The 26,873-nt window shown below is 43.3% G+C and overlaps 1 protein-coding gene and 1 long non-coding RNA gene across 5 annotated transcripts in view; one reads left to right on the forward strand and one right to left on the reverse strand.

The window, feature by feature from the left end:
* Window positions 1-26,667, forward strand: part of LOC114497814 (SEC23 interacting protein) — a 37,534-nt gene extending 10,867 nt beyond the window's left edge. Inside the window, exons 6-20 of one of the 4 annotated variants that reach the window (XR_004903506.1) lie at window positions 705-825; window positions 1,994-2,083; window positions 4,895-5,036; window positions 6,495-6,703; window positions 7,066-7,184; window positions 7,501-7,653; window positions 9,100-9,195; window positions 12,725-12,898; window positions 15,346-15,501; window positions 15,846-15,948; window positions 17,737-17,922; window positions 18,594-18,756; window positions 19,258-19,359; window positions 20,806-20,863; window positions 24,434-25,721. Coding sequence is in view for 3 of the 4 variants with exons in the window: in XM_028513741.2 (XP_028369542.1) it covers window positions 705-825; window positions 1,994-2,083; window positions 4,895-5,036; window positions 6,495-6,703; window positions 7,066-7,184; window positions 7,501-7,653; window positions 9,100-9,195; window positions 12,725-12,898; window positions 15,346-15,501; window positions 15,846-15,948; window positions 17,737-17,922; window positions 18,594-18,756; window positions 19,258-19,339 (1,794 nt within the window). In the remaining variant the exon portion in view is untranslated. Of the gene's footprint in view, window positions 1-704; window positions 826-1,993; window positions 2,084-4,894; window positions 5,037-6,494; window positions 6,704-7,065; window positions 7,185-7,500; window positions 7,654-9,099; window positions 9,196-12,724; window positions 12,899-15,345; window positions 15,502-15,845; window positions 15,949-17,736; window positions 17,923-18,593; window positions 18,757-19,257; window positions 19,360-20,805; window positions 20,864-24,433 lie in introns of all 4 variants that reach the window. The other 3 variants (XM_028513741.2, XM_036027394.1, XM_036027395.1) reach the window with 3 other exon arrangements.
* On the reverse strand, window positions 18,730-19,496 carry LOC118500923. Its single transcript, XR_004903509.1, has 3 exons — window positions 19,437-19,496; window positions 19,244-19,369; window positions 18,730-18,753 (listed from the first exon to the last, which is right to left on the reverse strand). It is a non-coding gene; the product is annotated as an uncharacterized LOC118500923 (long non-coding RNA).
* Window positions 26,668-26,873: the final 206 nt, after the last annotated feature.

Raw genomic sequence — 26,873 nt, forward strand, 5'->3', positions numbered from 1 at the left:
TGCAAGAGGCAATACACAGTGGTGTTTCTTTCCCCCTCTTTCTGCCTCCCTTCCCCCTTTCTAAAAATAGTTAAAGTATTAAAAAAATGATTATATGCCTTCCTAAAAAGGGATGAATAAACCAGTTCTTGGCAATGAAAAAGCAGTTGTCAATAGACTCCTGTTGCAGGTAACTTTTCCTTAGTTTCTTATGTGTGAACTTGGATGTTTATTACATTTCTAAATCCAGGTGTGTGTTTTTTTAAAGATTTTATTTATTTATTTTTAGAGAGAGGGGAAGGGAGGGAGAAAGAGAGAGAGAAACATCAATGTATGGTTGCCTCTCACGTGGCCTCCACTGGGGACCTGGCCTGCAAACCCAGGCATTGCCCTGACTGGGAATCGAACTGGCAACCCTTTGGTTCACAGCCCGTGCCCAATCCACTGAGCTACACCAGCCAGAGCAGGCGTATTACTTCTGATTTAGTTGTATTATTTTCTAACGTTAGCATTGGAAATAATGGTATTGATTTGCTTAGTTTTAATGATTCCTGAACACCATCAGGACTGTTACAGATTGGTTCGGGGGGACAGTAGTAGTACTTGGAGTATAAACTACCCATACTATGCGGGTAGTTTATTGTGTGTGGAAATACACATTTAGCCCGTAGTGGAAATGAATTTGCTGGTGAGACCTGTCAAAATCCTTCTGTTGTATCTTGAAGGTTATTGTTCAGTTCCAGCCTTCCTCAGTGCCCGATGAGTGGGGGACCACACAGGATGGACAGACGAGGCCCAGGGTTGTAAAGCGCGGGATCGATGATAACCTTGATGAAATTCCCGATGGTGTGTATGATTTGTTTGGGACCAGTGTCATTTCTGCACTTCTCTGTTTTAGCATCATTTTTTAGAAGGAGGACGTATAACGAAGCAGTTATTAGGGTTACCTGCCTAACATGCAGAAGGCAGCCAGGTCGGCACATGTCTTTTAAAAATTTTATTGCCTGTTTTCTTTATTTTTACATTTAGAATTCTGTGAAGATACATAAATTATGTAATGTAGATTCTAAAACATGTATTGTTGTAAAGAAATATTTTGGTGGTCGAAACTAGGCTTTTCGCTGTGTTTTGGGGCTTGTTTTGTCATGCCTCAATTCGTTTTTCGTACTTGAGTGCCAGCGCGGCAGGTGTTTCCTGTAAAGGCTAAGCGGTCAGTGTTTTAGGCTGTGCGGGCCACGTGGGTTCTGTTGCGTCCGTGCAGCTCTGCCGCTGCAGCGCGAAGGCATCTGCAGGCCGTGTGAGCCAATGGGCATGGCCGTGTTTCAGCAGCACTGCATTTATAAAAACGGGCAGTGGGCGGGATTTGGACCATTAGCCGTGGTTTGCCAACCCTTGCTCCAGTGTTTGTCCTTTGGTTTCTCCTATTATGCCATTTGAAGTATGGGCTTTATTTTGACAATTACATACTTTATATTTATTTCATTGTCTTAAGAGATTATAAAATGAATGTAGTCATATTATGAACCTGAATGAAATAACCAGAATAAAATAGTAGATTTAACTTGGAGATGTTCTTATTATAGTATATATGAATCTAACAAATCAAAGAAAGGGATTTGGGGGAAATATTTTACAGTTTTATATGGGCAGGTGGCTTCTCCATGTGGGGTTCAGTGCCCTGTGGAGTTCTGAAGAAATCACCAGGTCATGGAGCCTCTGTAGGTACAAACCTGCTGGTCATCACATGCTGACGACTTCTGGGACCAGAGATGGCCTGCTGCCTCTGCTCCTTGGTCCAGCTCACTGCTGTTTGCCGAGACGGACTTTGAGTTTTGTTCTTCTGATTTGGTAGAGGGTCATGAGGCTCATTAGGTTGGAAGGACCGTGAATTCCTTGAGAACTTTGTGATGACAAAAGGGAAATCTGAATATTGCTGTTCAATTAGGAGACCCAAACACGTGTCTAGCTTATGTGTGTGTGTGTGTGTGTGTGTGTGTGTGTATTTCTTTTGCAGGGGAGATGCCCCAGGTCGACCATTTGGTGTTCATGGTGCACGGCATCGGACCTGTGTGCGACTTGCGCTTCAGAAGCATCATTGAATGTGGTGAGTGTTAGTCCTTTTACTTCGTGGAGTGATTGGAGAGCTGATAGAGGGACTCTTAAATGTTTGAGGGATGTTTTAAAACAGCTTCCAGCTGAGAGGCCTGTAAGAGGTGAATTATTTGATCACTGGGAATATTAATTTGTACTTGATTTACTTTTATGACATGTATAACTCATAAAAATCTAGACTGAAGAATTAGATGGGACCTTGGAAATAATTGAGCCTTTCTTGTCGCCTCTGCTCGAACACTTCTAGCAACTAGGAACACCTGTATATTAAACTGATTTATAGTGAATTAGTGGTGAGGAGTTGTTTAATGGAAGTATGAGTCTGCGTGGTTTACAGAAATTTTTGAAGTTTTTTTAAAGTATATTTTATTGACTATGCTATTAAGAGTTGTTCCATTTTTTCTCCCCTTTATTTCCCTCCACCCTGTAACCGCCTCCCTCCAGCATTTCCTCCCGTAGTTCATGCCCGCGGGTTGTACAGATAAGCTCTTCGGCTTCCCCTTTCCCATACTATTCTTAACATCCCCCTGTCTACTTTGTACCTACCAATTATACTTGGTTTTCCCTGTACCTGTGCCTCCATTCTCCCTCCACCCCCTTCCCACTGATAACCCTCCACATGATGTCCATTCCTATGATTCTGTTCCTGTTCTAGTTGTTTGCTTAGTTTGTGGGGTTTTTTTAGATTCAGTTGTTGATAGTTGTGAGTTTGTTGTCATTTTACTGTTTATAGTTTTGATCTTCTTTTTCTTAGATAAGTCCCTTTGATATTTCATATAATAAAGACTTGGTAAGGATGAACTCCTTTAACTTTACCTTATCTGGGAAGTGCTTTATCTGTCCTTCCAATCTAAATGAGAGCTTTGTTGGATAGAGTAATCTGGCTGTAGGTCTTTGCCTTTCATGACTTTGAGTACTTCTTTCCAGCCCCTCCTTGCCTGCAAGGTTTCTTTGAAGAAATCAGCTGAAAGTCTTACAGGAACTCCTTTGTAGGTTACTGTCTCCTTTTCTCTTGCTGCTATTAAGATTCTTTTTTTATCTTTAATCTTTGGCAAAATTAATTGTGATGTGTTTAGGTGTGTTCCTCTTTGGGTCCATCTTCTTTGGGACTCTTTGAGCTTCCTGGACTTGCATGTCTATTTCCTTCACCAGATTGGGGAAGTTTTCCTTCTTATTTTTTCAAATAAGCTTTCAATTTCTTGCTCTTCCTTTTTTCCTTCTGGCACCCCTCTGACTCAGATGTTGGAATGCTTAAAGTTGTCCCAGAGGTTCCTGAGCCTTTCCTCATTTTTTAAAATTCTAGTTTCTTCATTGTGTTCTAGTTGAATGTTTATTTCTTCCTTTTATTCCAAATTGTTGATTTGAGTCCTGGTTTCCTTCCTTTCACTGTGGGTTCACTGTGTATTTTTCTTTATTTCACTTTGTATAGCTTTCATTTCTTCCTTCATTTTGTGAGTGAATGCAGTCATTTCTGTGAACATCCAGATTACCAGTGCTTTGAACTCTGCATCTGATAGGTTGTTATCTTCTTGTCACTTTAGTTCTTTTTCTGGAGTTTTGATCTGCTCTGTCATTTGGGCCATATTTCTTTGTGTTGGTGTACCTGTTACGTTTTAAGGGGCAGAGCCTTAGGTATTCGTCGGGGTGGGGCAACCCTTTTTGCTGCATTGTGGTGCTCTATGTGGGGGAGGTGTCCAAGAGGGAACAGTGCTGCCTGCTCAGCTCTTACCCCGCCTTCAGTCACTTCCCCTGCTTCCCACAGTGAATTTCGCCCTTCCTGGTGCTGCCCAGGTGCTGATTCCCAGGTGGGTGGGCTTGTGTATGTTCTAGGACCCTGTGGACTGTCCCCAGCGGACTCTCCTGAGAAGACTGGCAGTTTCGCTGGCTGCCGCAACCCCCACGGGTTTTTACAGCCAGAGGTTTTGAGGCTTTGTTTCCCCACACTGGAACCCTGGGTTGTGAAGTCTGTCTTACTCCTCAGTTGTTCCTCCTGGCTTATCTGTATGCAAATTCGGGACCGCCCAGTCTGCCAGCCACCAACGTGCTGCACATCCTCTCTGCCCTGGTTGCCCATCTCCACCCCTCCTACCAGTCTCGATGAATGTTTCTTCTTTAGCTCCTTGGTTGTCGGACTTCCTTACAGTTTGATTTTCCGGCAGTGCTGGTTGTTTTTTGTTTTTAAATTGGTTGTTATCCTCCTTCTGGTTTTACAAGGAAGCAAAGTGTATCCACCTACGCCTCCATCTTGGCTGGAGAAATCTGAAGCTTTACTTTTATCTCTGTATAATAGTTCATATTTATTGAATACTTAGTATGTGCCAAATATCTTACATGTATTGTATTATTTACTTATTTATTTATTTTTATATGTCCTCACCCGAGGACATGCTTATTGATTTTGGAGGGGGGAAGGGAGGGAGAGAGAGAGAGAAACACTGATTGGAGAAACATTGATTGATTGCCTCTTGTATGCTTCCTGACTGGGCACCAAAACTGCATCCCAGGCCTGTGTCTGACTGGGAATTGAACCGGTGATCCTTTAGTTCAGAGGCCTGGACTCAATCCACTGAGTCACACAACCCAGGGCAGTTTGTGATAGTTAAACTAATGTTTTTTAGTCATTGACATGCCTCTGAAATAATGAAAAGTTTAAAAGAACTTTCTAAATGTCAGGGGTTTTTTTATTCTTGAAAAGTTTGTGTCATAAAAAATACAGATATAGTTGAAATAATTGCTAACTACCTATCAAGCTAGGAGAATTTAATTAATATAACTTGTTGTTTTCCTTGATATTTTTTTCAAGTGGATGATTTTAGGGTGGTTTCACTCAAATTGCTGCAGACGCATTTCAAGAAATCGTTAGAAGATCGGAAGATAAGCCGAGTGGAGTTCCTTCCGGTCCACTGGCACAGTGCGCTGGGCGGGGATGCCACGGGCGTTGACAGGTGTGTGGGTTTTGGTAATTTGTTCTTCAAACTGTTCGAACTTAGATTCAAATTTTAAACCATAACGTAAAAGAGTTTATTATGACTTGAACAAATGTATTTTTTAATTTTAAATTTATACTTGCTCTGATGCATGGTTAAATACTGGTTATGTTTATATGCTACTTTTCTGTGTGCACACATGCACATGTGTGTATGCAAGTATATGTGTATGCACATGTTCTTACTATGAATATTTAAGAGCGTCTAGGAGACTTATCCTGGTTGTAAAATCCTGACGCAGAGTGGTTTGGCTAGGGGCTGTCCTGTATGTTGTAGGTGTTTAGGAGCATCCCTGGCCTCTACCCCCTAGACAGTGGTAGCACGTTCCTTCCCACAGTGTGACCACCAAAGACTCGTCTAACCATTGCCAAAGGTACCCTGGGGCGAAGCCACTCCTAGTTGAGAACCGCTGGTTAGATATTGTTTCTCAGTGGGGCTCTTTTGGCAGGACCGTTCCTTGTCACGTCGGGTTGTTTCGTGTGTACTGGACGCCATTTAGTGTCCTTAGTCTAAATGCCACTGACTGCCCGAAGCACTTAACCAGGCACTGTGGCAAGTAAGAATGCTCCTAATTGAGAACCATAGATTTAGGTAATTTTTTAAAAACGTGTTTTAAAAAAGATTTTATTTATTTACTTTTAGAGAGAGGGGAAGGGGGAGAAAGATAGGGAGAGAAACATCGATTAGTTGCCTCTCACGCATCTCCATGCGGGAACCTGTCCTGCAGTCCAGGCATGTGCCCTGAGTGGGAATCGAACTGGCGACCTTTTGGTTAGCAGGCTGGTTGCTCAGTCCACTGAGCCACACCAGCCAGGGCAGGTAATTTTTTTTAAAGTCTAAGTAATAGCTCTGCTAGGACACAGGGTTAATAACATCGGAATTTTGGTAAAGGTCATAATGTTTCAGAGCACACGGTTTAATAAAACTGCGTTCTGTGCAAACAGCGTTCTGTGCACGCTGGGCCTGTTACGAGGGTGTTTCCTTTTTCTGCGGGTGTTCTTGAACTTCGCTGTGGCCATTCTCAAACCAGGAAGGATTTGCATTCCTTTAAGCTCCTTTCTTCCTGATACTTTCTCTGTTGTCCTTCGCACCCACAGTTTTTGTCATCCTGATTTCCAATAAATTGGAAGACAAATGAAACTGTAGGCTTTCTTTAAAAATAAAAATCTTTTTGTAAGCCTTATTTTATATGATAACTCTTCAGAGAATCCCCAAATTCACAGTACAGTTTAAGGCACAAATAGCAATTTTTTGCTATATCTTGATTTATCTATAATAACTCTGTCTACAGATCAGCTCATAATTCGTCTGTGGGATTTTTTATGCAGTATATTTTCAGGATTCAAAATCTAAACTTAAAAAATTCATAGGTTTGAGGTAGCTACTGACAATATACTTCTTTTTCTTTTTGAACAGGAATATTAAGAAAATCACTTTATCAAGTATTGGTCGGTTCCGTCACTTTACCAACGAGACCTTGCTGGATATTCTGTTTTACAGTAGCCCCACCTACTGTCAGAAGATCGTGGAAAAGGTGGGCATGGAGATAAACCGTCTGCACGCACTCTTTATGAGTCGGAACCCAGACTTCAAAGGAGGCGTCTCTGTTGCTGGGCACAGTTTAGGTAAACCTGTCAAATACCCACATTTTAAACAAAGTGTTTCTTGAGTCACACTGAAAGTCATTACTGCTTTCAGTGTGGATGACATTGTTAGTGCAAGATTTAGAATAATTGATTTTAAGTTTAATAAAGGGTAGAAGTGAATGCTTTGAGTTTAGATCTGCCTTTTCTATTCACCTTTCATGATACCTAGTAAGACTTTATATTTTAATTTATTCTGCTGTTTGGTAAAACAAGAATATTTGATTAACATCTAATCTTTGTATGACTTCTGCCTAGGGACTTTGAGAAAAAGTAAGAGGATGTATTTTGTGTTATAAAAAGCACCTAGAGCATTAAAAAGCAAAATGTTCTTTTCTTTTTAGGTTCTTTAATATTGTTTGACATCCTGTGTAATCAGAAAGATTTGGCTTCAACTGAGTCTCCAAGGCCTTTTGCAGTTGCTAATGGAGCTGTGAAGCAGCCGCATTTTCAGGAGAAGCAGGTGTGGCTCAATTAACGTTTAGATTGTAGTTGGAACTGAACAGTTTTCCAAAAACCCAAACTGTTGCGATATATCAAAATACACTGAGGTTTACAAGTGTAATAGAACTCCGTAGCTGCCTGTTGCTGTAAGAAATGGGAACACGAGTGATTTATTAAATTAATGTGCTTTTTCAGAATGTAAAACTTTGGATGACAAACTACTAAAAATTATGATTTGTTTATAGAGCAGAATGATTTTAGAGTTTCTGTAGATTAGGAGATATTTTATGGGAGTTGTTCTGAGCTTTGTAATGTTTCCCCAACTTTTTTAAAAGATGCATGAGGAGCCAAAGCTGACCTTGGATGAGTCTTGTGATCTTGATGTTGAAAATGAAGAAGTCCTAACTTTGCAAGAAACTCTGGCAGCACTTAGCCTCTCTGAATACGTTAGCACTTTTGAAAAGGAAAAGATTGATATGGAATCTCTGGTAATGATGATAGTTTGATTCACTTTTGTGTAAAATTATTTTTCATGTGTATAAATTAAAAATTAAGAATGATTTAAACACTCTTAGGCTCTTACCTCATATTACATTTCAGATAAAGCAGAGACTTAAATGTTTAAAAAGTTGAAAAACACCGGATAACTTTAAAAAAAAATCTGAGGAGATTGTTGTGAGTGTGACACAAAACCCAGAAGCCATAAAGGAAAAACATTGCAGAGCAGGCGAGGCTGTGAACAGCATCTAAAGGCCCATGATAGGTTAAGAAGACTGTTTGGAACACACATTGTGTACACATGGCTTATCTCCTTACTCTTCACAGCTTCTGCAACTTAGTTGTGCACAGATATCAACACAATAGGAAAATAGGCAAAGAATAGGAACAGATGATACACAGAGAAGAAACATGGCTTCCCATACTAAATCTCATAGGAGAAATACAAATAAAAGTGCAATGAGATTTTTTTTAACCTATCAGTTTGGCAGAAATAGTTTGCTAATACAGTGTGGGAGAGAAAGTATGTTTACAGTTTGTGACTATATGAAACATAGCTTACTTTTGTTATTATTTATTAATTATTTATGTTCCAGAGGAATGACTGTAAACCCACTTTGGCCCTACTCTGTATACTGTGTGGCTAGGATGAGGGGAAGTAGGCACTGTTACATACTGTTGGTAACAGTGTAAATCTCTCTGGAGGGCAGTTTTCCAGTATCTTTTAAAATATGCTCTGTGTCCCAGCATATGCACTGCCAGGAATATTTCCTGTAAAGAAATATTCACTCAAGAAGATGCATAAGGGTACTGCACTGTTCACACTGGCAAAACCTCAGAAACCCCTTTTGTGTCCACTAGTCGGGCACGAGTGGGGTTATTTGTGGTGCATCTATGTGATGGTGTGCCGTGTAGCCGTTGAATGAATGAGCAGTGTCAGAGGTACCAGTGAGAGGATCTCTTAGGCACGTCACGTGCAAGGACCAAAAAGTTCAGTCCTGTTTGTGTAGTGCCCCCCCCCCCCCCCACACACAGAAAAGCATGCAGATGCTGTGTATGTGTAAGGTATCTTTGTGGAAGGAGAGCGAATCTCCAGCAGCTGCTGCTGAGGGGGCTGGGTCGGGTGGTTGGGGCAGGACTGCAGGGGAGAGACTTCAAGACTTCAGCTTTCCTGTAGCTTTTGAATTTGTACATCATGCATGTATTTTCTGTTTAAAAAAGTGATACAATGATTTGGATGTGGAGGGCTAAGATTTTACAGTCTAAATCCGTGATTTAAAAACAAAAAAATACTGTTAAAAAAAGTGAGTGAATCTTAGATTGCTTTAGATGTGTAGTTTCTTTTTATTAGGTGTGTAGTTTCTTTTTATAATCGTTTTTCAGGTTCGTTCTGCCAGTAGACTAATTAACGTGCGTGTTTGTTTTTTTTTTTTAAGCTCATGTGTACAGTTGATGATCTGAAGGAAATGGGAATACCTCTGGGACCCAGAAAGAAGATAGCTAACTTTGTAAAGCATAAAGCCGTCAAACTGGTAAAGGTCATCTCTGCCCCCAAAGAAAAGAAAACTCACCCGCGACTAGTCTGTGTGTGTTTTGGAAGGTTTCGTTACTGCCGCCCCGTTAGGCCAGCTAGTGTGCCCCGCCCCGGGACACGGTTGTGGGGTTGATGGACGCTCAGACTTGGGAGTCTGTCAGAACCGGATTTAAATTCCAGTTAGGGTAACTGGCCACCCAGTTTCCTTGGGACTGAGAATTCCCTTGAAAAAGGACTTTTTATTTGTAAAATGGGAATTTCTTAGTGCAAAAACTGGGTAAATCTTGGACAGATGGATGAGTTGATTACCCTGATGCCCAGTTCAACCACTTATTAACTACATATTCATGAGAAATTTGTTTACCTTTTCCGTTTCTTAGTTTCCTTTATTCCTAAAATGGGAATGACAGTACCTTCCTGATAGAGTTGGAGTGAGGATGAAGTAATGCATATGAAGACTAACACCCAATAAATCTTAGCTCATGTGTCTTGACCAGGAATCGAACTGGTGACCCTTTGGTTCACAGGCCAGCACTCAGTCCACTGAGCAACACCAGCCAGGGCCATTTTTGAACTCCTGTTTCTTTTATTTGTGTTATTTCTTTGAAATGTAACATAGGCCATTTATGTAATATGACTGTGGTCATAGGACTGATTTGTTGTGATTAGCTTAAGCAATTGAGTTAGTTAACATTTTATAAATGTATCTTTGGGGTCAGGCACAGTGCTTGATTCTTGGAATGTGGAGATGACTGAGGATATTGTGTCTAGCTAGAGGGAGAGATTTGACCACAAATGATGCCACATCAGTCCCGTGACAGCGTGCCGTCCAGGCTGTCTGAGCCAGGAGAGGGTGGCAGTTCTGGCCAGGGGAGAAGGGACTGGGGCTGGTAAGAGAGGACTTTCCCCGAGATGTTGGTGCTTGAGCTTGAGGGGTGGGTAGGATCAGGATCAGGGGACGTGGCCTGCCAGGCATGGGCCTGCAGCTGATACCGAAGGCGAGCTGAGAGCAAGGTAGAGCAGGGAGTCCTGAGGGCCCGCATGGCAGGTGTGGGAGTCTGGATTTTGTCTTGCAAGGCAGTGGGTCTCAAACCTGTTTTTACGGCCGTGAAAGTCATGATGCTTTTAAATGACCACCATGAAATGCTGGCCTGCTTATTAATTCTATCACCAATTATGATGTAGCACCAAATCACCTGTTTAGTCTAAATCTTAACGTTCACTTTAGACATTTTAAAATATACGTGCTATAAACTCCTTATAAAATTTTAGCCCTGACCAAATGTTTCTATAATAAATGCATTTTTAAACATACTGACTCCTTGGTTTTTCCATGAACATTTTTCTCCTGGTGAGGCACAAGTTGGCAAAAACAAAAACAAAAACAAAAACCAGAAACGAGTTGCTGTTTCCTTCCCTGTATTCTGTACTAGAAGAAGGAACAGCAGGAAAGCATCTTACTGTTCTTGGAAAACTTGTGGACGGAGTCTGGTTCATACACTACAGTTGCTTGCATATATGAACTACGGCATTATGGAAATATTTTGAAAGGAGTATAAATCAAAAAAGTGATCTTATTTTTTAAATTCAGAAGTAATTGCCTCTGAATGAACCATGACATTTTCACAGCCATGTTGCCATTGATCGCTCTTTGTTTTTTATAGATAACAAGGTGCTGCCTGATCAATAATTAGATAATATGGTGTATCCTATTGATTTAATGGAACTAAAATAACGGGACCAAAATTGGCCAATTAGTTTATAATATGGACATCAAGTATTTGTAGTCTGAGTGCTTTTTTCCCCTTCGTAAACTATCTTAGTGATTTCCTTTTGAAAAGGAGGAGTTTTAATGTTGGGAGCATTGATAGGCATGTGTATGATGTTTTCATAATCACCGCATGAGTCTAGGGGAAACAAAACAGCTTGCAACGGGGCAGTTTGCGGCCTATCTAGACAGCTCTCTCCGCAGCTCGGAGTGGGCTCTGAGACTGTGATGGGACGCACTTCCGAAGGAGGAGGCGAGTTGGAACTGCAGACCCCGGACACGTTCTTCGTTTAGGGTTTCGGAGTTAATCCCGGGCTGCCGTCCAAGGGCAGAGACGCACCTTCCAGAACGTTCACTGTGGAGTCAGTTCTCAGCTGGCCGGCAGGGAGTTTTCTTTCTTCTGAATTGCCTGGTGAATAACCAGTTGGATTTCCTAGTACTGCATTTTGCTGTGTATAATGTGTACTTTTTTTTTGCCCAGATATTTGAGGGAAAAATAAGCATGTGCCTTATACATGGGTGCAATGGTTATATACCCTGGGTATAATAATAATCTTGTGCATGATGCGCTCAAAAATGTGGGTGTGCATTGTACATGGGAGTACATTGTACATGGCAAAATATGGTATTTGGAAGTCTTTGACAGGTAAGACTGATTTGGCCAGCTGTTTTGTGTGGGCATTTTCAGTCACTTTAGACAGAGACTGACACAGTCATTCGCAGCCTGGGGGTTGGGGGCCACTAGAGCATGTACTTGTGGGGAGTGGCCACGCCCACCCATGACAGCTGTTCACACCCCAGGCGGTGCTGCTGCTGCTGTATCGGGGGGTGATGACATGCCAGCGTGAGTGGGCTTCATCTGGTTTTTTGATACTCCTGTTCCATAATGCTCCCGAAGCTCTTGCTCGCTTATAGAAATGTGGACATAATTGATCTTAAGTGTTTGTGGCAGTAAGTTCTGACAGTTTCTGCTCCTTTGTAATCACGACCTGAAACAAGCAATGGCACATTCTGTTACTCATGCTTCTCTCTAGTCAGCTCCTCCTGCCGTGCATCTGCTGCTGTGATTCTGCCACCGTTGAAAGTTTTGCCTCTTCTGTGTAGTAGAACGAACACTGTGTATGTACTCTTTTGTACTTGGCTTCTCTTACTCCACATACCCTTTCTGAGGTTCACCGAGTTGTGGAATCGTTCCTTTATTTCTGAGCGTTAGTCTGTCGTGTGAGCATAACACCGTGTGCCTCTTCACCCTCCCCAGATGCTTTTGAGGGGGCGTGTCGGTGGCTGCGTGCAGACACGGTGTTGAGTGGAGAAGTTTCTCCTAAGTTACACATCTTTCTAGAAGTAGCATTTAAAAATGATATAGTATTTCTGAACTGTCAGTCTAAAGTGGAGATCTTAAAGGAAGACGTTGACATTTTTAAACTTTTTATTAAAACTGTGGGAAAGTATTATGAACAGTATAATGATAATCAGTGTTTAGATTGAATTGTAGCTACTTTGCTGTATTTTTTTCATTGCCTCTTAATCTTTTTTTCTTAAGAATTTTAAAGGAAATTATAGATATAATGTCACTTCTTTCATAAATCTTTAGTACGTGTCCTCTAAAAGGGACATTTCTCTGATGCCACAATATGATTGTTGTGCTTAAGAAATTACTAGTCGTCCCTTACCATTGAGATAGCATGTTTTGTGGTGATAGCTCATACATGGACTTCTTTCCTCGAGGTTGTGTTAATCAAATGTTGGCATTTCACAGGAACAGAAGAAAGCGGCCTCAGAAAAGAGGGCGATGATGGTGGCGTCGGCAAAGGGACCAGAGGACGGCGCCCAGAAACCGAAGGAAACGGCGTCCAGGAGGAAACCCCCGCTTGGCGCTTCTGCTTCGTCTGTGCACGTCAGCTACGAGTCCTTCGAGGTCGGCACCGGACAGGTGGGTGCGCGTCTGCCCGGGGCTGCGCGCTTTATGTGGGCGTCCCGTGTCTTCGTTATGGTCACGTTTCTCCAAATTCTTTACATAGTCACTCCACATGTGTAGGGGGGTAGAGAAAACCGGTTTGAATACAGCCTGTATACTCCCTTTATGATGTTCAAAGTAGGGGGTTGAATCCTCTAACTTTCCAAGTTGCGTTTGCTGCAGTTTCTCACCACCCAGTTTTGTAGCTTGACTCCCCCGTAGCCACCGGCGGCAGCAGGGCCGTGGTTAGAAGGTGATGCTCGGATACACCGAAGTTCCTGGGGGAGGAGCTTGCGGTATTCACTCCGTTTATGTGTGTTTAGTACTCTTAGTCCTTTCCCTGGGGAAAAATCAATCAAATAGTTGAAAATTCTGCATTTAATAATATACTTTGATACGCCTGTATCTTAATGGCTGAGAAGTCTGAAAGTGTTTTGGATGTTATTTTCAGGATGTTTATTTTTATAAATAAGGTTCCATTATCATAAGTGAATTCATGACTGGTGTCAAGAAGGCAGAAAATGAAACTGGATGTTCGCTATAGCTTGTTCAAGCTTTTGAGCCCAATTCATTGATAAAGACTGCCTTTTAAAATGTCTCTAAAAACATGAGCGTATTTGAACAGACTCAAGCAAGTGGAGGCAGGTATTTCCTCCCCTCACTGGGCAGGATCAGGGTGGAGGCAATGGGTGGGACCAGGGCCTCCCTGCCACCAGGACCCTCGCTGTGCGCCTTTCTCTGGGGCCTGGCGTGCTTCGAGACCCTGGAGTCATGGGTGTCCGTGGCTTTGAGCTCATGTACAGCTGTGTGGTCACAAGAAAGGGAAGCTGCCCTAGTAGTAGGTCCTGTTAGACAATTTCAGGAAGGTATTTTACTTGATCCACTTTAAGTCACAAGTCCATTTGGGACCAATTCTTGTTGCCTGGGGAATGGGGCACTGGTTGATGGACCCAGCTCAGGTCACATGCCACCTCCGTGTCGGGTGGGCTGAGGTGGGCACGTGGGATCTGTTACCCAGATGGTTCTTGGGCAGTCCACACCGTAGCAACGGTGCGCATCATTCGGTGCCAAGAAATACTCATTAAGCAAAGAGATTAAAAAATAATCTCAGAATTTCTGTAACCAGAACTAATTACCATTTGCTGTTTGGAAAGGCCTGGTAGTCTTTTATTTGAGCATATATTTACTTACATATTTTAACAAAAATGGGAAAATAGTACATACAGTGTTTTACTTGGGGGTTGGAGCACCCGCCTTCCATGTGGTTGAAGTCTGGCTCCCCCTAAACTAAACGTCATCATGAGTAGCCTGCTGTGGACCGAAAGCCCTACTGATAACATAAACTGTCGATTAACACGTATTTTATATCTATTATATATTGTGTTCTTAAAGTAAGCTAGAGAAAAGAAAATGTTAAGAAAATTGTAAGGAAGAGAGCATATATTTGCAGTATTTATCGAAAAAACCCGTGTGTAAGGGCACCCATGTAGTTAAAACTCACATTGGAGGGGCAGCTGTATTATGAATATATTTCATGTCAGTAAGTATTTTTCTACAACTTCATTTTTTAAAAAGATTTTATTTATTTTTAGAGAGAAGGGAAGGGAGGGAGGAAGAGAGGGAGAGAAACATCCATTGGTTGCCTCTCGCGCACCCCCAGCTGAGGACCTGGCCTGCAGCCCAGGCACGTGCCCTGACTGGGAATGAACCGGCAACCGCTTGATTAGCTAAATTTACTAAAAATCAACTAAATTTTTTAGTCCTCTAAGCGATCCAGTGATGAACAGTTTAAACCAGTTTCTCTGTGCACATTCTTTGTTCTTTTTTCTGTTAAATAAGTAGGAGAAGGTTAGCTGGGCCAAAGGATGTGCACGTGGAAATGTTGGTAGTTGGTGCCACTTGCGGCCTGAAGGGCTGTGGCAGTTGGCATTTCCCCTGGCAGTTTGTAAGACCAGCTCCCTCACTAGTACAGACAACCCCGACTTACGAAGGTTCAACGTGATGATAGTTTGGAAGTGATGTGCATGTGCTAGAAACTTACTTTGAATTTAGAGTTTTGGTCTTTTCCTGGGCTAGCGGTGTGTGCTGGGACACTCTCTTGTGCTGGGCAGTGGCAGCGGGTGCAGCTCCCAGGCAGCCACGCAGGCGCGGGGGCAAACGGCCAGTGTGTTCTGGATGTGGTGTTTTGTGTTTTCACATAAATTACATGAGATATTCAACACTTCATTATAAAACAGGCTTTGTGTTAGATGATTTTGCCCAGCTGTAGGCTCATGTAAGTGTTCAGAACATGTTTAAGGAAGGCTATGCTAAGCTATGATGTTCTGTATTTAATGTATTTTTCATTTAAGATATTTTCAACTCAATGATCAACTCATGATCATTGGAATGATCATCGTTTATCGCTCTTTGGTTCTTTCTAGGTGTCTGTCGTTTACAGCCCGTTAGACTTTGAACCAGAGATTTTCTTTGCCTTGGGGTCTCCAATTGGTGTGTTTCTCACTATTCGAGGAGTGGATCGGATAGAGGAGAGCTACAGACTTCCCACCTGCAAAGGGTTCTTCAACATTTACCATCCGGTGAGTGAGCAGAGTTAGCTTCCTGCCGTGGAGAAGGCGAAGAGCCTGCGCCCTTCATCCTGCTCCTTCAGGAGTCAATGCTGGTCTGGGTTTCGTGCAGCCCGGCTCCCGGTCCCAGTAGGTGCAGTACGGTGTGTTCCAGCCTTTTCCACCAAAAAGCTTTTCTTCAAGCAAATACAGTTATTTTACCCACAAACTTGAAAGTCTTCTTATAATTACCAATATTTGAATAGGTGTAAAAAAATCAAAATATCTGGTTTGTCAGTCTTTGTTTTTTTGCCCAACTAAGGTATATAACTCAAAATAAACTAGCTTTTCATAAATTTTAATTTTTCTATTTACAGCTCGATCCAGTGGCGTACAGACTAGAACCCATGATTGTTCCAGATTTGGACCTAAAAGCCGTTCTCATTCCACATCACAAAGGCAGAAAAAGGCTTCATTTAGGTAAAAAGCAAATATTATAAACTTATTTCCTTGTTGTTTTTTAATCTGTCATTTGTAATGAATTACAAAAATTTTAACACTAAGTCCTTTCTTACGGAGTTAATGTTAAGTGCCTACTGTGTTTAGAACTTGTTTACTAAATATTTGGAAAAAGCTGTAAAGCAAGTTATGACTGAGTTCTTCTCCTTGATGACTTTATCCTTGATGACATTCCAATTGCTGAAATATTTAGGAAGGAGGGGAAAATGGTAATAAAGTGATGTGGTACCTGTGAGGTCTGTGCAGAAAGTATCCAGCCATGTGCTATGAAAAATAGATACATTTATTGAACAAAATACAAGAAACATTGTACACAGGACAATGACGCCTCAGACCCCTTCAAAGTAGGGATCAACCTCAACACAGTTCTCCCAATTGCCATTAGCTGCCTCATTGTATTTTCCTGAATTTCATCCATGGTCTGAAATCTCTTCCCTTTCAAAGGTGATTAGTTTTGGGAAGAGCCAGAAGTCAGTGGGCATCAAACCTGGGCTGGAGCGGGGGCTGAGTCACCTGAGTGACTTGATGTTTTGCCAAAAAACGGCACCAGATGTGATGCAGGAGTGGGTACATTGTCGTGATGAAGTTGCTAGTCACCAGTTGCCCGTAGCTGCGGCCTTCTGAATCACCTGAATAATTTCCGCAGAAGAATGTTGAAGCTTGATGCAAAATTTGATGCAGATTTATTACTCTACTCTCTCAGTCATTTTGAATGCAACGGCCACACAGTATACATGCTCACTCGACAGCATCTACCGCTCCCACTGACTGGTACAGTGAAGTCCTCATTGTTCACGCATGTGCATTCCAGTCCACGCTCCTTGGCTGCCAGGTTCATCAGTGTCTTGCAAACCGTTCTCATTGTATTAACAATGGTTGGACTTTTTCTGGACAGACCTTGTAGATTTTCATAGAGTGTGATTAAAATTTTGGGAATTGAGAAGTAGAGTAACATTTGAACTGACCAAACCATCAGAAAATAAGTTTGATGTTTTTGAAGTTAAGAGGGCTTTTAAAAATTTTCTTGCTAACTGGACAGACTTTTCCTTTAAATAAACTCATTTAACATATGGATTGATGATAATTCTAAGTGGGGTTTAAGTTTTTCTTATGTCTATTAATGTTGTATATTATCTGCAGGTTTAAAAGAAGGAAAAGTGATCATGCGCTCTTATTGAAAAGTTCTCTTTCCTTTATTTATTTTTTGTTGTTTTTATGATGCTTTAAAAAAATGTTTAACTCTTGGGAGTTAAAACAAGAAATTTGCTATTCAAAGACGTTGATTTCAAATAGGAATTATTAGACAACAGTAGAAAAGGTGAAAGGGTAGGAGTTTCTTCCTTGTTAAATTAGAAGTTTAATTGTGCTTTTCACATTTCCGAAATCATTTCACTGTTACAGATTAGAAAAAGGCATCTTTTCAATTTGGGGGTCTACTTTTTGACTTCCAGTGAGAAAAAATCACATGCAGGTGTTTAATTACTTCTTTATGGCATTGAACTCTTTTTGGAGAGAGCAGATGTATAGGTGTGGTTGCGTCAAGTTTAGTCATTACAAGGATGAAAGGGGTGAGACTCCAGAACATTTTAACGTGTTGAGGGTTTGGCTGAGATGCTCCGTGTGCCTGGTGTTTAAGGGAGCACTGAGGGGTGTCGCCTCCTTGAGAATCATGCGAACTTGTCATTTTCCTGGTGCAGAATTTTACCCGCCGGCTAATAACAACTTGGTGTGTTGCTTTAACCTCTTCAGAGCTGAAAGAAAGCCTCTCCCGCATGGGCTCCGATTTGAAGCAGGGCTTCATCAGCTCTTTGAAAAGCGCGTGGCAGACGCTAAACGAGTTTGCTCGTGCCCACACCTCTTCTGCTCAGTTGCAAGAGGAACTGGAGAAGGTGGCCCATCAGATCGAGGAAGAAGAGGAAAAGCGAGTCGTTGAAGGTAAATCTGATACTTGAGGCCTTTTCCAGTGCTTCCAAATGTTCCTTGTCAACAGAACACATAAATAATTTAATGATGTTTGTCCTCTAGCCTTTTTTGTTAAAATGTAAAGACTCTCCCTATAAAGGAAAATCTTTTATGATAAATTACACTTCAGAATGTGCCGTCCCTTTTGCAACTACCTGATTCTGCCTGGCAGTTGCTGAACGTTTTTACTCTTCAAGGTTATAATTGTATTGAGATTCCTAAGGCCAGAGTGTAACATCAGAGTGAGAACCAGGTTTGTATTCGGGCAATTGGAACACCTACGCTGGGAAATGCTCTTTTCTGATGCTGCCGTTTAACTGTGTTGCTATGGACTTGACCGCAATGTCGGGTCGCTGTGCCGTGATGTGCTTGATTTTTTCAGATTCTAATTCTGTTTCTTTTCTCTCTGCAATGCTCTCTCACCCCTTTTCTTCCAAACCTCTGTCAGCTCCTTGGCTCGTTCTCCCCTCTCTGGGGTGACCAGCCCCTTCCCCTGGCTCTCTGGAGGAATGGGAACGAGCCGGGTAGCTCCCCGGGTTGCTGCGTGTGTCAGGCAATGGTCTCGTTGAGCCCAGTAAGTCAGCTAAAGTCAAAGGAAAGTGATCATGTGATTGACTTTGATGTTGAAATGGTTTAAATTCTAGCAGAAAAGATTGTTGAAAGCCCAGATTTTTCCAAGGACGAGGACTGCTTAGGGAAGGTCGGAATGCTAAACGGAGGCCGCCGCATTGACTACGTCCTTCAGGAAAAGCCGATAGAGAGCTTTAACGAGTACCTTTTCGCCCTTCAGAGCCATTTATGCTACTGGTAAGTGTTTTCGTCTCTGGTGACGTTCACGTGGCCTTGAGGCGCTGGCACGGGAGGCAGGGTCGGCTCTAGCGAGGCTGTCCGGCGGGTCCATCATGCTACGCAGTGTTAACTCGAGCACCCGTATGTCCCGAGTCAGGGTTGCCCTTATTTAGCTGAGTTACTCACAAGATGGCAGCAAGTCATCTGCCTTGGACCAAGGCCCTGGACACTCGCGCACTGCTTTCGCAGGGATGCCTGTCACAGAACGGGGTGACGGGGGCGAGGGGGCCTCAGAAGAGCCACCCCTTCGTGTGCCCCTCACTCGGGAGGGCGCAGCGTGCTTGTTCTGGAGCTGAGGGTCTCCGCCCACTCTGTAAGGGCAGCTTGGAGATTACGCTGCTGTCATTGCGTTCACCCTTGGGTGCGCTGAGTGCGGCAAGAGCCGCGTTTTCCATCGTTAAGCACAGAGATTGATTTCTACTGACTGTCTTTTAAGTAAACGTACTTTTTTTTTGATAGGGAATCTGAAGATACTGCCCTGTTATTGCTTAAAGAAATTTATCGGACAATGGACATTAGCCCAGAGCAGCCCCAGCATTGACTGGACTTCAGTCTCCCCGTGTGAGTTTACCTGTGTGAGTTTACCCGTGTTGTGTGTGTAGATGCTGAGTGAGCTCAGCCTCCCCGTGTGAGTTTACCCGTGTTGTGTGTGTAGATTCTGAATGAGCTCAGCCTCCCCGTGTGAGTTTACCTGTGTTGTGTGTGTAGAGATGCTGAATGCTTCATTCTGAAGTCCTGTTTGTGGAGTTGACCGTAATTTCTTCTTGTTTCTGTTTCTTCGGGTGCTTTTTTATTTAAAAATTTAGACTAGACAGTAAAGGAAGGGAATTAGTAAACAGTGTACATTTCTGACTTGTTGTGATCTTCTAATTCTACACAGAATTTGAGTTCTTTTAATTTCAGTTTTTCTTAAAAATAGATTCTCGGTAACATTAGCTAGGGGTTTCTTTGGTTGTAGATAATAGAACCTAAGTCAAAATTCCTTAAACAAGTAGAGGTTTACTTTCGTTTTGTAACAGGAAGGGTTCATTGGTTGGGTGATGCCAACAGATAAAAGGTAAGATAGGATGTGGAGAGTGACCCGGTGGCTTCTGGGGAAGGCCCTGCTGACTTAGCGACCCTTGAATTGAAGTTTGAACAATGGGAAGAAGGGTGGCCGTCTGAAGATAAGGGGAAGAGCGACCTAAGCAGAAAGAAGAGCAGCCGCAAAGGTCATGAGATGGGAACAGATGCCTCAGGTGTGAGGGACCAGGATAGCCAGAGGGTAGTAAGGGAGGGGGGCGGGGCGGGGAGTCGGAAGCAGTGGGCGTGGTTAGGAGGGGACTGGTAACACACTTGCATTTTACCCTAAGTGGGTGAAATGGACGCGTGGGGGGTCTTGAAGAGGTGACACCATTGGGTTTCTACTTGAGAAACGTTGCTCTGGGTGTGGGTTGGAGGGTGGAGTGTTGGGTCAGGAGGGAGGAAGGCAGACTCTGACTGGGGGTGTAGTGGTAGGGATGGTCGAAGGGGGTTCAGTTCAGATCCCTTTTGGAGGTTTCTCTTTAGAGTTGTTTAGGACTTACTGACGAGCTCATTGTGGAATATTGTTCTTGGGGTTTTGATGTGAGCAGCTGGGTAGATGGTGGTACCTTTTCCAGGGAGGGCTTCTGGAAGGTGTTGGGGGTGCCATGCGCGGGATGAGAAATCAGTAGTTCTGCTCTGTTCAGCCAGCAGTTGGCCCGAAGCACAGAAGAAAGCCCAGAGATGAGAATAACACCTGTGGACTCACCAGCATGTGCTTGCCCTTTGAAGGCGCAGACTGGGTGAGCCCACCTAGGAGGAGCGTGTGGGGAAGAGAGGGGGCTCTGCGGAGGAGGGGGAGCCAGGGACTGGAAGGGCAGTGCAGGGCTCTGTGATCTCGGGGCAGCCGAGAGAAGGCCACCTCCAGGGGAGCCTGGGCAACCAGGCACACGCTGCTGAGGGGGCCAGTGAGAGGAGGACCAAGAATCTGCCGTGGTCCTGCAGAGGGCTTGGACGTCCATCACGGGCGACCTTGAGCAGAGGGGGAGCGGACTGAGGCGAGGTGAAGGACCGGGGAGGAAAGAGTTGTGCTGGGAAGGGTCACAGGGGTGAGACGGGGACGTGGGTGACACTCAGGTGTGCTTGTTTACTAGTGGCAGGGGCTTGGTGTGGAGGGAAACTGGTAATTCGAGAGCAAGAAGGGGTCATTGTTGGAGAACACACTTGGAAAGGCAGTGGGATGGGCCAGGGCAGCCTGCAGGGCTCAGCCCTGGAAGAGGAGCCAGGATGCATCTTCACGTGGTGCCAGGGGAAGGTGGACAGGCCGCGGACACCACTAGGGCGGGGGGGTGAAATTGCTGGTGTCCCAGCGAGGGGCTTCTCTGGTCACCTTGACTTCCTCTCGGGAGTGTGGGAGGGGAAGGCAGCCAGTGCAGAGCCTGAGAGGGCCGGGGGAGAGGGGCAGAGAGATGCCCGTCTCAGAGAGGGGGAAAAGGAGTGTGCTGGCCACACGTGGTGGGGTTGGATGGCCGGCTTGAAGGAATGCTCATTTGATAGTCTGGTAAAAGATTTGGGGTGAATACAGTGAACACAATTGCCTGGCTTTTTCCTGCCACGTGCCACTGCTTCGATGACATTCAGAGTGAGCAGATACTTGGTTTTACCAGACTACGGTTTCGCTGGGTGAGACAGGAAGGGAAAGACAAGGGCAGGGAAGGAGTGATGGAGGGTGAGGACGGTGAGAGGCCGGTGGCGGGGAGAGGTCGGAGAGCCGCAGGAGAGGGCACCCTGCTCGAAGTGGGGACCCCTGAAGCAGGGCAGTGCGTCACCGTGTCCTAGGGTCCAGGGTGGGTGCTGTCACACTCTAAGCAAATGCTGTGTGTGTTTAAAAAGCAACTTAAAAATTATAAAATAGTAGTGCCTCATACAGAAACATTAGAAAATACAGAAAAGAATGAGAAGCAACAGAAATCACCTATAATCTTGCCAATTAAAAATGTTAGAAGTTAATCCTTTTAAGTGTCATATATTTTATATTATTTGTTATTTTGTAGCCTGTTTTTTCCACTTAAGAATATACTGTGTAATTTCCCCACAGCCTACAGTGTGTATTAGCAAGCATGTTTATAACTTTTACTGGTTCTTCCGAGCGAGTTACACTTACAGTTTGTTCAGCTTTTAAGTGACAGAAGTGAAGGATCTTCCCCCATTTTCCTTCCCATTGATGGGGCCATTGATGGTCTGAGGATGTGTTCACACACACACACACTCACACTCACACACACACACTCACACACACACACGATTTTTGTTCCTTTTTAAAAGGCAAATAATAGCTAAATAGACAAATTGTTATTACCTTTGTATCTTGGAGACTTTCCCATATCCGCCAGCATCTGGTGAACGCGGTGCTAAGTGCCAGGTACTGTGCCCGCAGTGGGGGCGCAGCAGTGGACCACACACGTCACTGCCCTCCGGGGCCTCCTTTCCCTTGCGGGAGGACAGACAGTGAACAAACAGTGGGATTGTGTCCGACAGTTATAACTAGGTCAGTAGGGTAAGGGTGGGAGGCAGTACCTTTGTATGTAAGGTGGCAAAGGACACCCCAACAAATAAAGTGTCATTTGATTAAGTGCCAGGTGGATATCTTGGGAAGAAGGTATTTCAAGGAGAGAGAAGACTCTATCATGACATAAGAGCAGCCCCCTTTCCTTTTTAATGGCAGTATAGTATTCCACTGGCTGCTAAACTAATCTAATCTGTATAACCTGTTCCTTCATTGTTGCATGTGGGTCACCGGCCAGCAGTGACCACGGAATGCTGTGGATGGCTCGCCGAAAAACACGCGAGAAAAAACACATGCACAGAGACAAGACTAGTTTCTGTGGGGAAGTAGGGACAGAAATGGCCACCCCCCCCTAGTGGGGAGCGCCCTGATTTACCGTCCATACCTGCTTTTATTGGGCTCATTTTGCATAATAATTCAGGTAAAGTACAGTACTTATCAGGGGGAAGTAAGGAACCATAGAAAACAAGGAACTCTGCTGGTCTATTGAGTCGGGGTCAAAGAGCTGTAAGACTTTGAGGAACAAACTAACTTCCTCCTTGGACCCTTCTCATTCAACTGAGAGCATTCTAAACAAAGCAGGTTTCACAGTAATTTACATGTTCTTTCTTAGGCCTGATCACCCGGGGAATCTGCCCTTTTCAGCACAGAGCTATACCACCCTGTCATTGTTTCAGGCTTAGCACGGGAACTGAGGCAATAAGGAGATTTTCTCCCAGAGGATGAGAACTCAGGCTATGTCAAAGCCGAGGAGCGAGGGTCCGTCACCCTCTTTTGCTGCAGCCCCCCGAGTCCTTTTTTGGGGGGGCCTCCCAAAGTGATCGTGCCTGGCTTAGGTCGTTCCCCCCGTGGGGAATCTTACCCGTCTTTGGCTAACTGACCAAGCTTTTTGGGGTTCAGTTATGAATAAAGCAGCAGAAGCAGCATTCCTGCCAGGGAGATAAGCTTTTGTCTCCTTGCTGGCTTACGGTTCCAAGGGTGTTCCCTTAGCCTTAGCCTAGGCGGGGGGTTTTCAGCTTCTGATACCAGTCAGGGCGGTTCCCAGCACTTCATGATAGGTGTTTATATTATCTTTTTACTAGTCTAAACAGTGCTTCAGTGGTACATGGTATTTAATAGCTGCATTGTATTCCATTTTGTTGTTTAATTTACTAAATTACATTGTTGGGTGTTTAGGTGATTTTTCCAATTTTCACTATTATAAGTAATTCTAACGTGTTGTGCATACATTTCTGACTGTTTGGGATAAATTGCTTAGAAGCAGGATTGTAGATCTAAGCATATTGCACATTTTAAAAGGCTTTTTGATTTATACTTACCGCTAAATGACATTTCAGAAAGGTTGACTCAATTTTTACATCTATCATCAATATATGTACTAGTTTTTCTGCACCCTTGCCAACACTGAGCATAATTGTTGTTTAAAACTTTGCCAACCTGATAGAAATTGTTATATAATTGTTTTATTTTATATTTTCATTACTAGTGAAACTGAGCTTTTTTTTGGTGTATTTATTTGGCTGTTTGTGTTTATTGTTTTGTCAATTTGCCTATTTTTGACTTGCTCATTTTTCCGGATGTGTGGGGTGGGGTATTTTTGTTTCTTACTCATTTATAATTGTGATATTTAAGGATAATGACCTTTTGCCATTGCAAAATGTATTTGTTTTCAGTTTGACACTTGCCATTTATTTTTGCTAACGCTTTGGATATTTTTGCGGGGTAGGGGTAGAGAGCACGGTTTTAAAATAAGTTGGCTAAAATTTTAAGATTATTAATGATGTTTATTTGTTTAATTTCTTAAATGGTGTTTTCATTTGACTTTATAGTTAGAAGAATATGGTTTAGAGAAGGATCTAACTTTTTTCTTAAATAATCATTTTTGCCTGTGCCATAATGTACTTTTTTGTCATTGACTTGATGTTTTTGTAATATGCTATTATTGTTCGACATTTTTTAGCATATGCCCAATATTTGTTTTCTAGTCTTTCTGCATCTGTTTTATTGACTTATTTATCTGTCTGCCATATTTCACTGACTTCAAATTATATGTTTTTCACATTTTAGAATCTTTAAAATTGGAATGCATCTTGAAATCAGCTGTTGCCTGGATGAAGCTGAGCTCTTCCCAGCGTGGTTTGCAGTTCTGCAGCCGGTCACTGGGGGGCACTGCCGACCTGAGTCTACCGAGCTCATTTCTCTGAGATTTTGTTGGACTGTGCTGGTGGTGTGAACTTAGACCACAAAATTTGCAGGCGGGACAGGGTGGGTGTATCAATTCAAATACCAGGGAAATTTTCCCCTCTTCCCATAATTAAGGAGGAGGTAAAAAAACTTCTTTGTCATCCCTTCTGTGGGAAGGGTTATTTTTTTACCCTTCGTTGAGGTTGTAGCCATTCGATTTCCTCACTTTTTGTGAAGGCCTCTGTCTCCTTTTAGATTTCCTGTCCTGGGCATCTTTTCTTTGCACGGTATATAAAATAATGTTGCATTAGATTCATTGAAGTATGGTGTTTTGCTGTAACTTTATAGTTTTTACTGTCTGACAGTACAGGTTATCAGTAGCTGATAGTCTTGGCGATTATTCCAGATGAATTTTGAAATGATTTAAGTTCCCCAAGAGGCTCTGCCCACAAAACGAACACAACTCTAAACTACACAGTCCTCAAACTTTAATATTACCTAATATGAAAAAGTAAGAACCATGCACACTTAGTTTGCATACTGTTCATTGTTTTATTTCTTCATGTACTTTGTTGTAAAGTTTAGGCAAGAATTTAAGCTCCCAGTACACTCCTGATACTATAAAGTAATTAATTTAAAATACCGACAGTTCTTCCACACGTGGTTCACTCGAGCAGAGATCGGTTTGCTGAGTTCTTTCATGTTCATCTCATTTACTCCTCTGTATTCCTGTTCTTCAAAAGGCCCCAGGTTAACCCGTCAAGAGCTTTCTTTTACTTGCTACACTCACTGCGTTATGAAGATGTCCTGCTAGTTAGCCTCACGGCGCGGCCCTGGCTGCACTTGCGTCCCCTCCCTGCCCAGGGCCCGTCCGAGGGCTGGCGCTCTGGCCCGAGCTGTCCGGGGGCACTTCACGGTACGGACGGCATGTTCTTCTGGTTCCGGAAGGAGCGGCGTGCGTTACTGTTTTCTTACTGTGAGCTCGTGAAGTTCACCACGGATTCTTCTCCTCCTTCAAAGACTTCCTTGTCTCCCCAGAAAGCCACAGTGTAAATGTCATTGCTCAGAAAATCCTCAGAGGACATTCCCGGTTCGCTCCTGTGATGGGTGACAGAAGTGATGCATTGACAGTTGCTCAGACGTGATTCTCAGATGCAGGGACTCGTGGGAAGGAAAACACAGAACAAAAAGATGGTGGACACAGCGCCACATTCTGACGGTGTAGATGAGAAACGTAACCACCAGGATGACGCGGGTAGACACCCCTCCCGTCCGTCAGTGGCACAGCTGTCAAAGCGGTGTGTGATGCAGCAGGACGTGTGGCCTGCAGATGGCTGTTGCTGTTTCCCAAAAGCCCACGGTCCGTCCCGTTAAGCTTGCTTTTTTTGTTGTAGTATGTTCTTTTATTCGAGTATGGATTTCTTGAGAAACTATAGAAAGATGATTAAAAAAATGTATGTTCTACTTTAAATGTGAATTGTTCTGAGATGCTTTACTGTAGGGTCATTTGTGTTTGTTAAGAGGCAGTAACCGAGATCGTTTGTGCTCCAAGTTGAAGCGGAGTTTGTGTGAAGCCTTTGGAGCCGTCGCCGGCCGCGCGGCTGGGGAAGGAGACGCACGGAAGCCCTCGGCAGCTCTTCCAGCAGCACGCCCACTGCCACTGGGGTGGGGAACGCAGGGGAGGGTTCCCTCGGGGTTCTGGGGGGTGGCTGCAAGGTCGCCTCATCGCTGCAGTTCCAGTTAATGTGAGAGCCAAACTAGAGATTTCATGGTTTGTGGTCTTTTTGGCTTTGTATGAATTAATTTCACTGACACCAAAGTATTTGAAAGTATGAAATGTATTGCTTCTGGACCATGAATCTGCATCATGAAAAGACTGTTCTGTAATACTTCATTTTGTTTTACTGTATCTTCAAATTATCTTAACTATTTTCCTAATACTACATGGGAATGCTGATTTTTCTTCTTTTGTTATGCAGTAGAAACATTTTACACTGTTTACATAGTTCTCATGGGACACAGAATTTTTTGAAAGCAACCAATGATACACATTTTTGTGTATATATTCTAATTAGTTGAATAAAAAGTAACATCAGTGCATTTTTTTAAGCAGCAAACTTCTGTTTCTCTTGTCTTCCTTGCAAGTATTCCTGTGAATTCGGCATTTCTTTCCTTTTCACTGTGAGTACGTGCTGTATGTAGGTAACACATAGCATTTGCTTCTAATGATGGAATTAGGACAGCAGAATTTCAGGGCTGCCGTCAACCCCAGACAACGTGTATTCCACGCACCTCGGTGTGGAGCTGCGCGCACACCGCTCAG

This window comes from Phyllostomus discolor, chromosome 5 (genome assembly GCF_004126475.2).
Source record: "Phyllostomus discolor isolate MPI-MPIP mPhyDis1 chromosome 5, mPhyDis1.pri.v3, whole genome shotgun sequence".
In the NCBI taxonomy this organism is placed as follows: Eukaryota; Metazoa; Chordata; class Mammalia; order Chiroptera; family Phyllostomidae; genus Phyllostomus; species Phyllostomus discolor.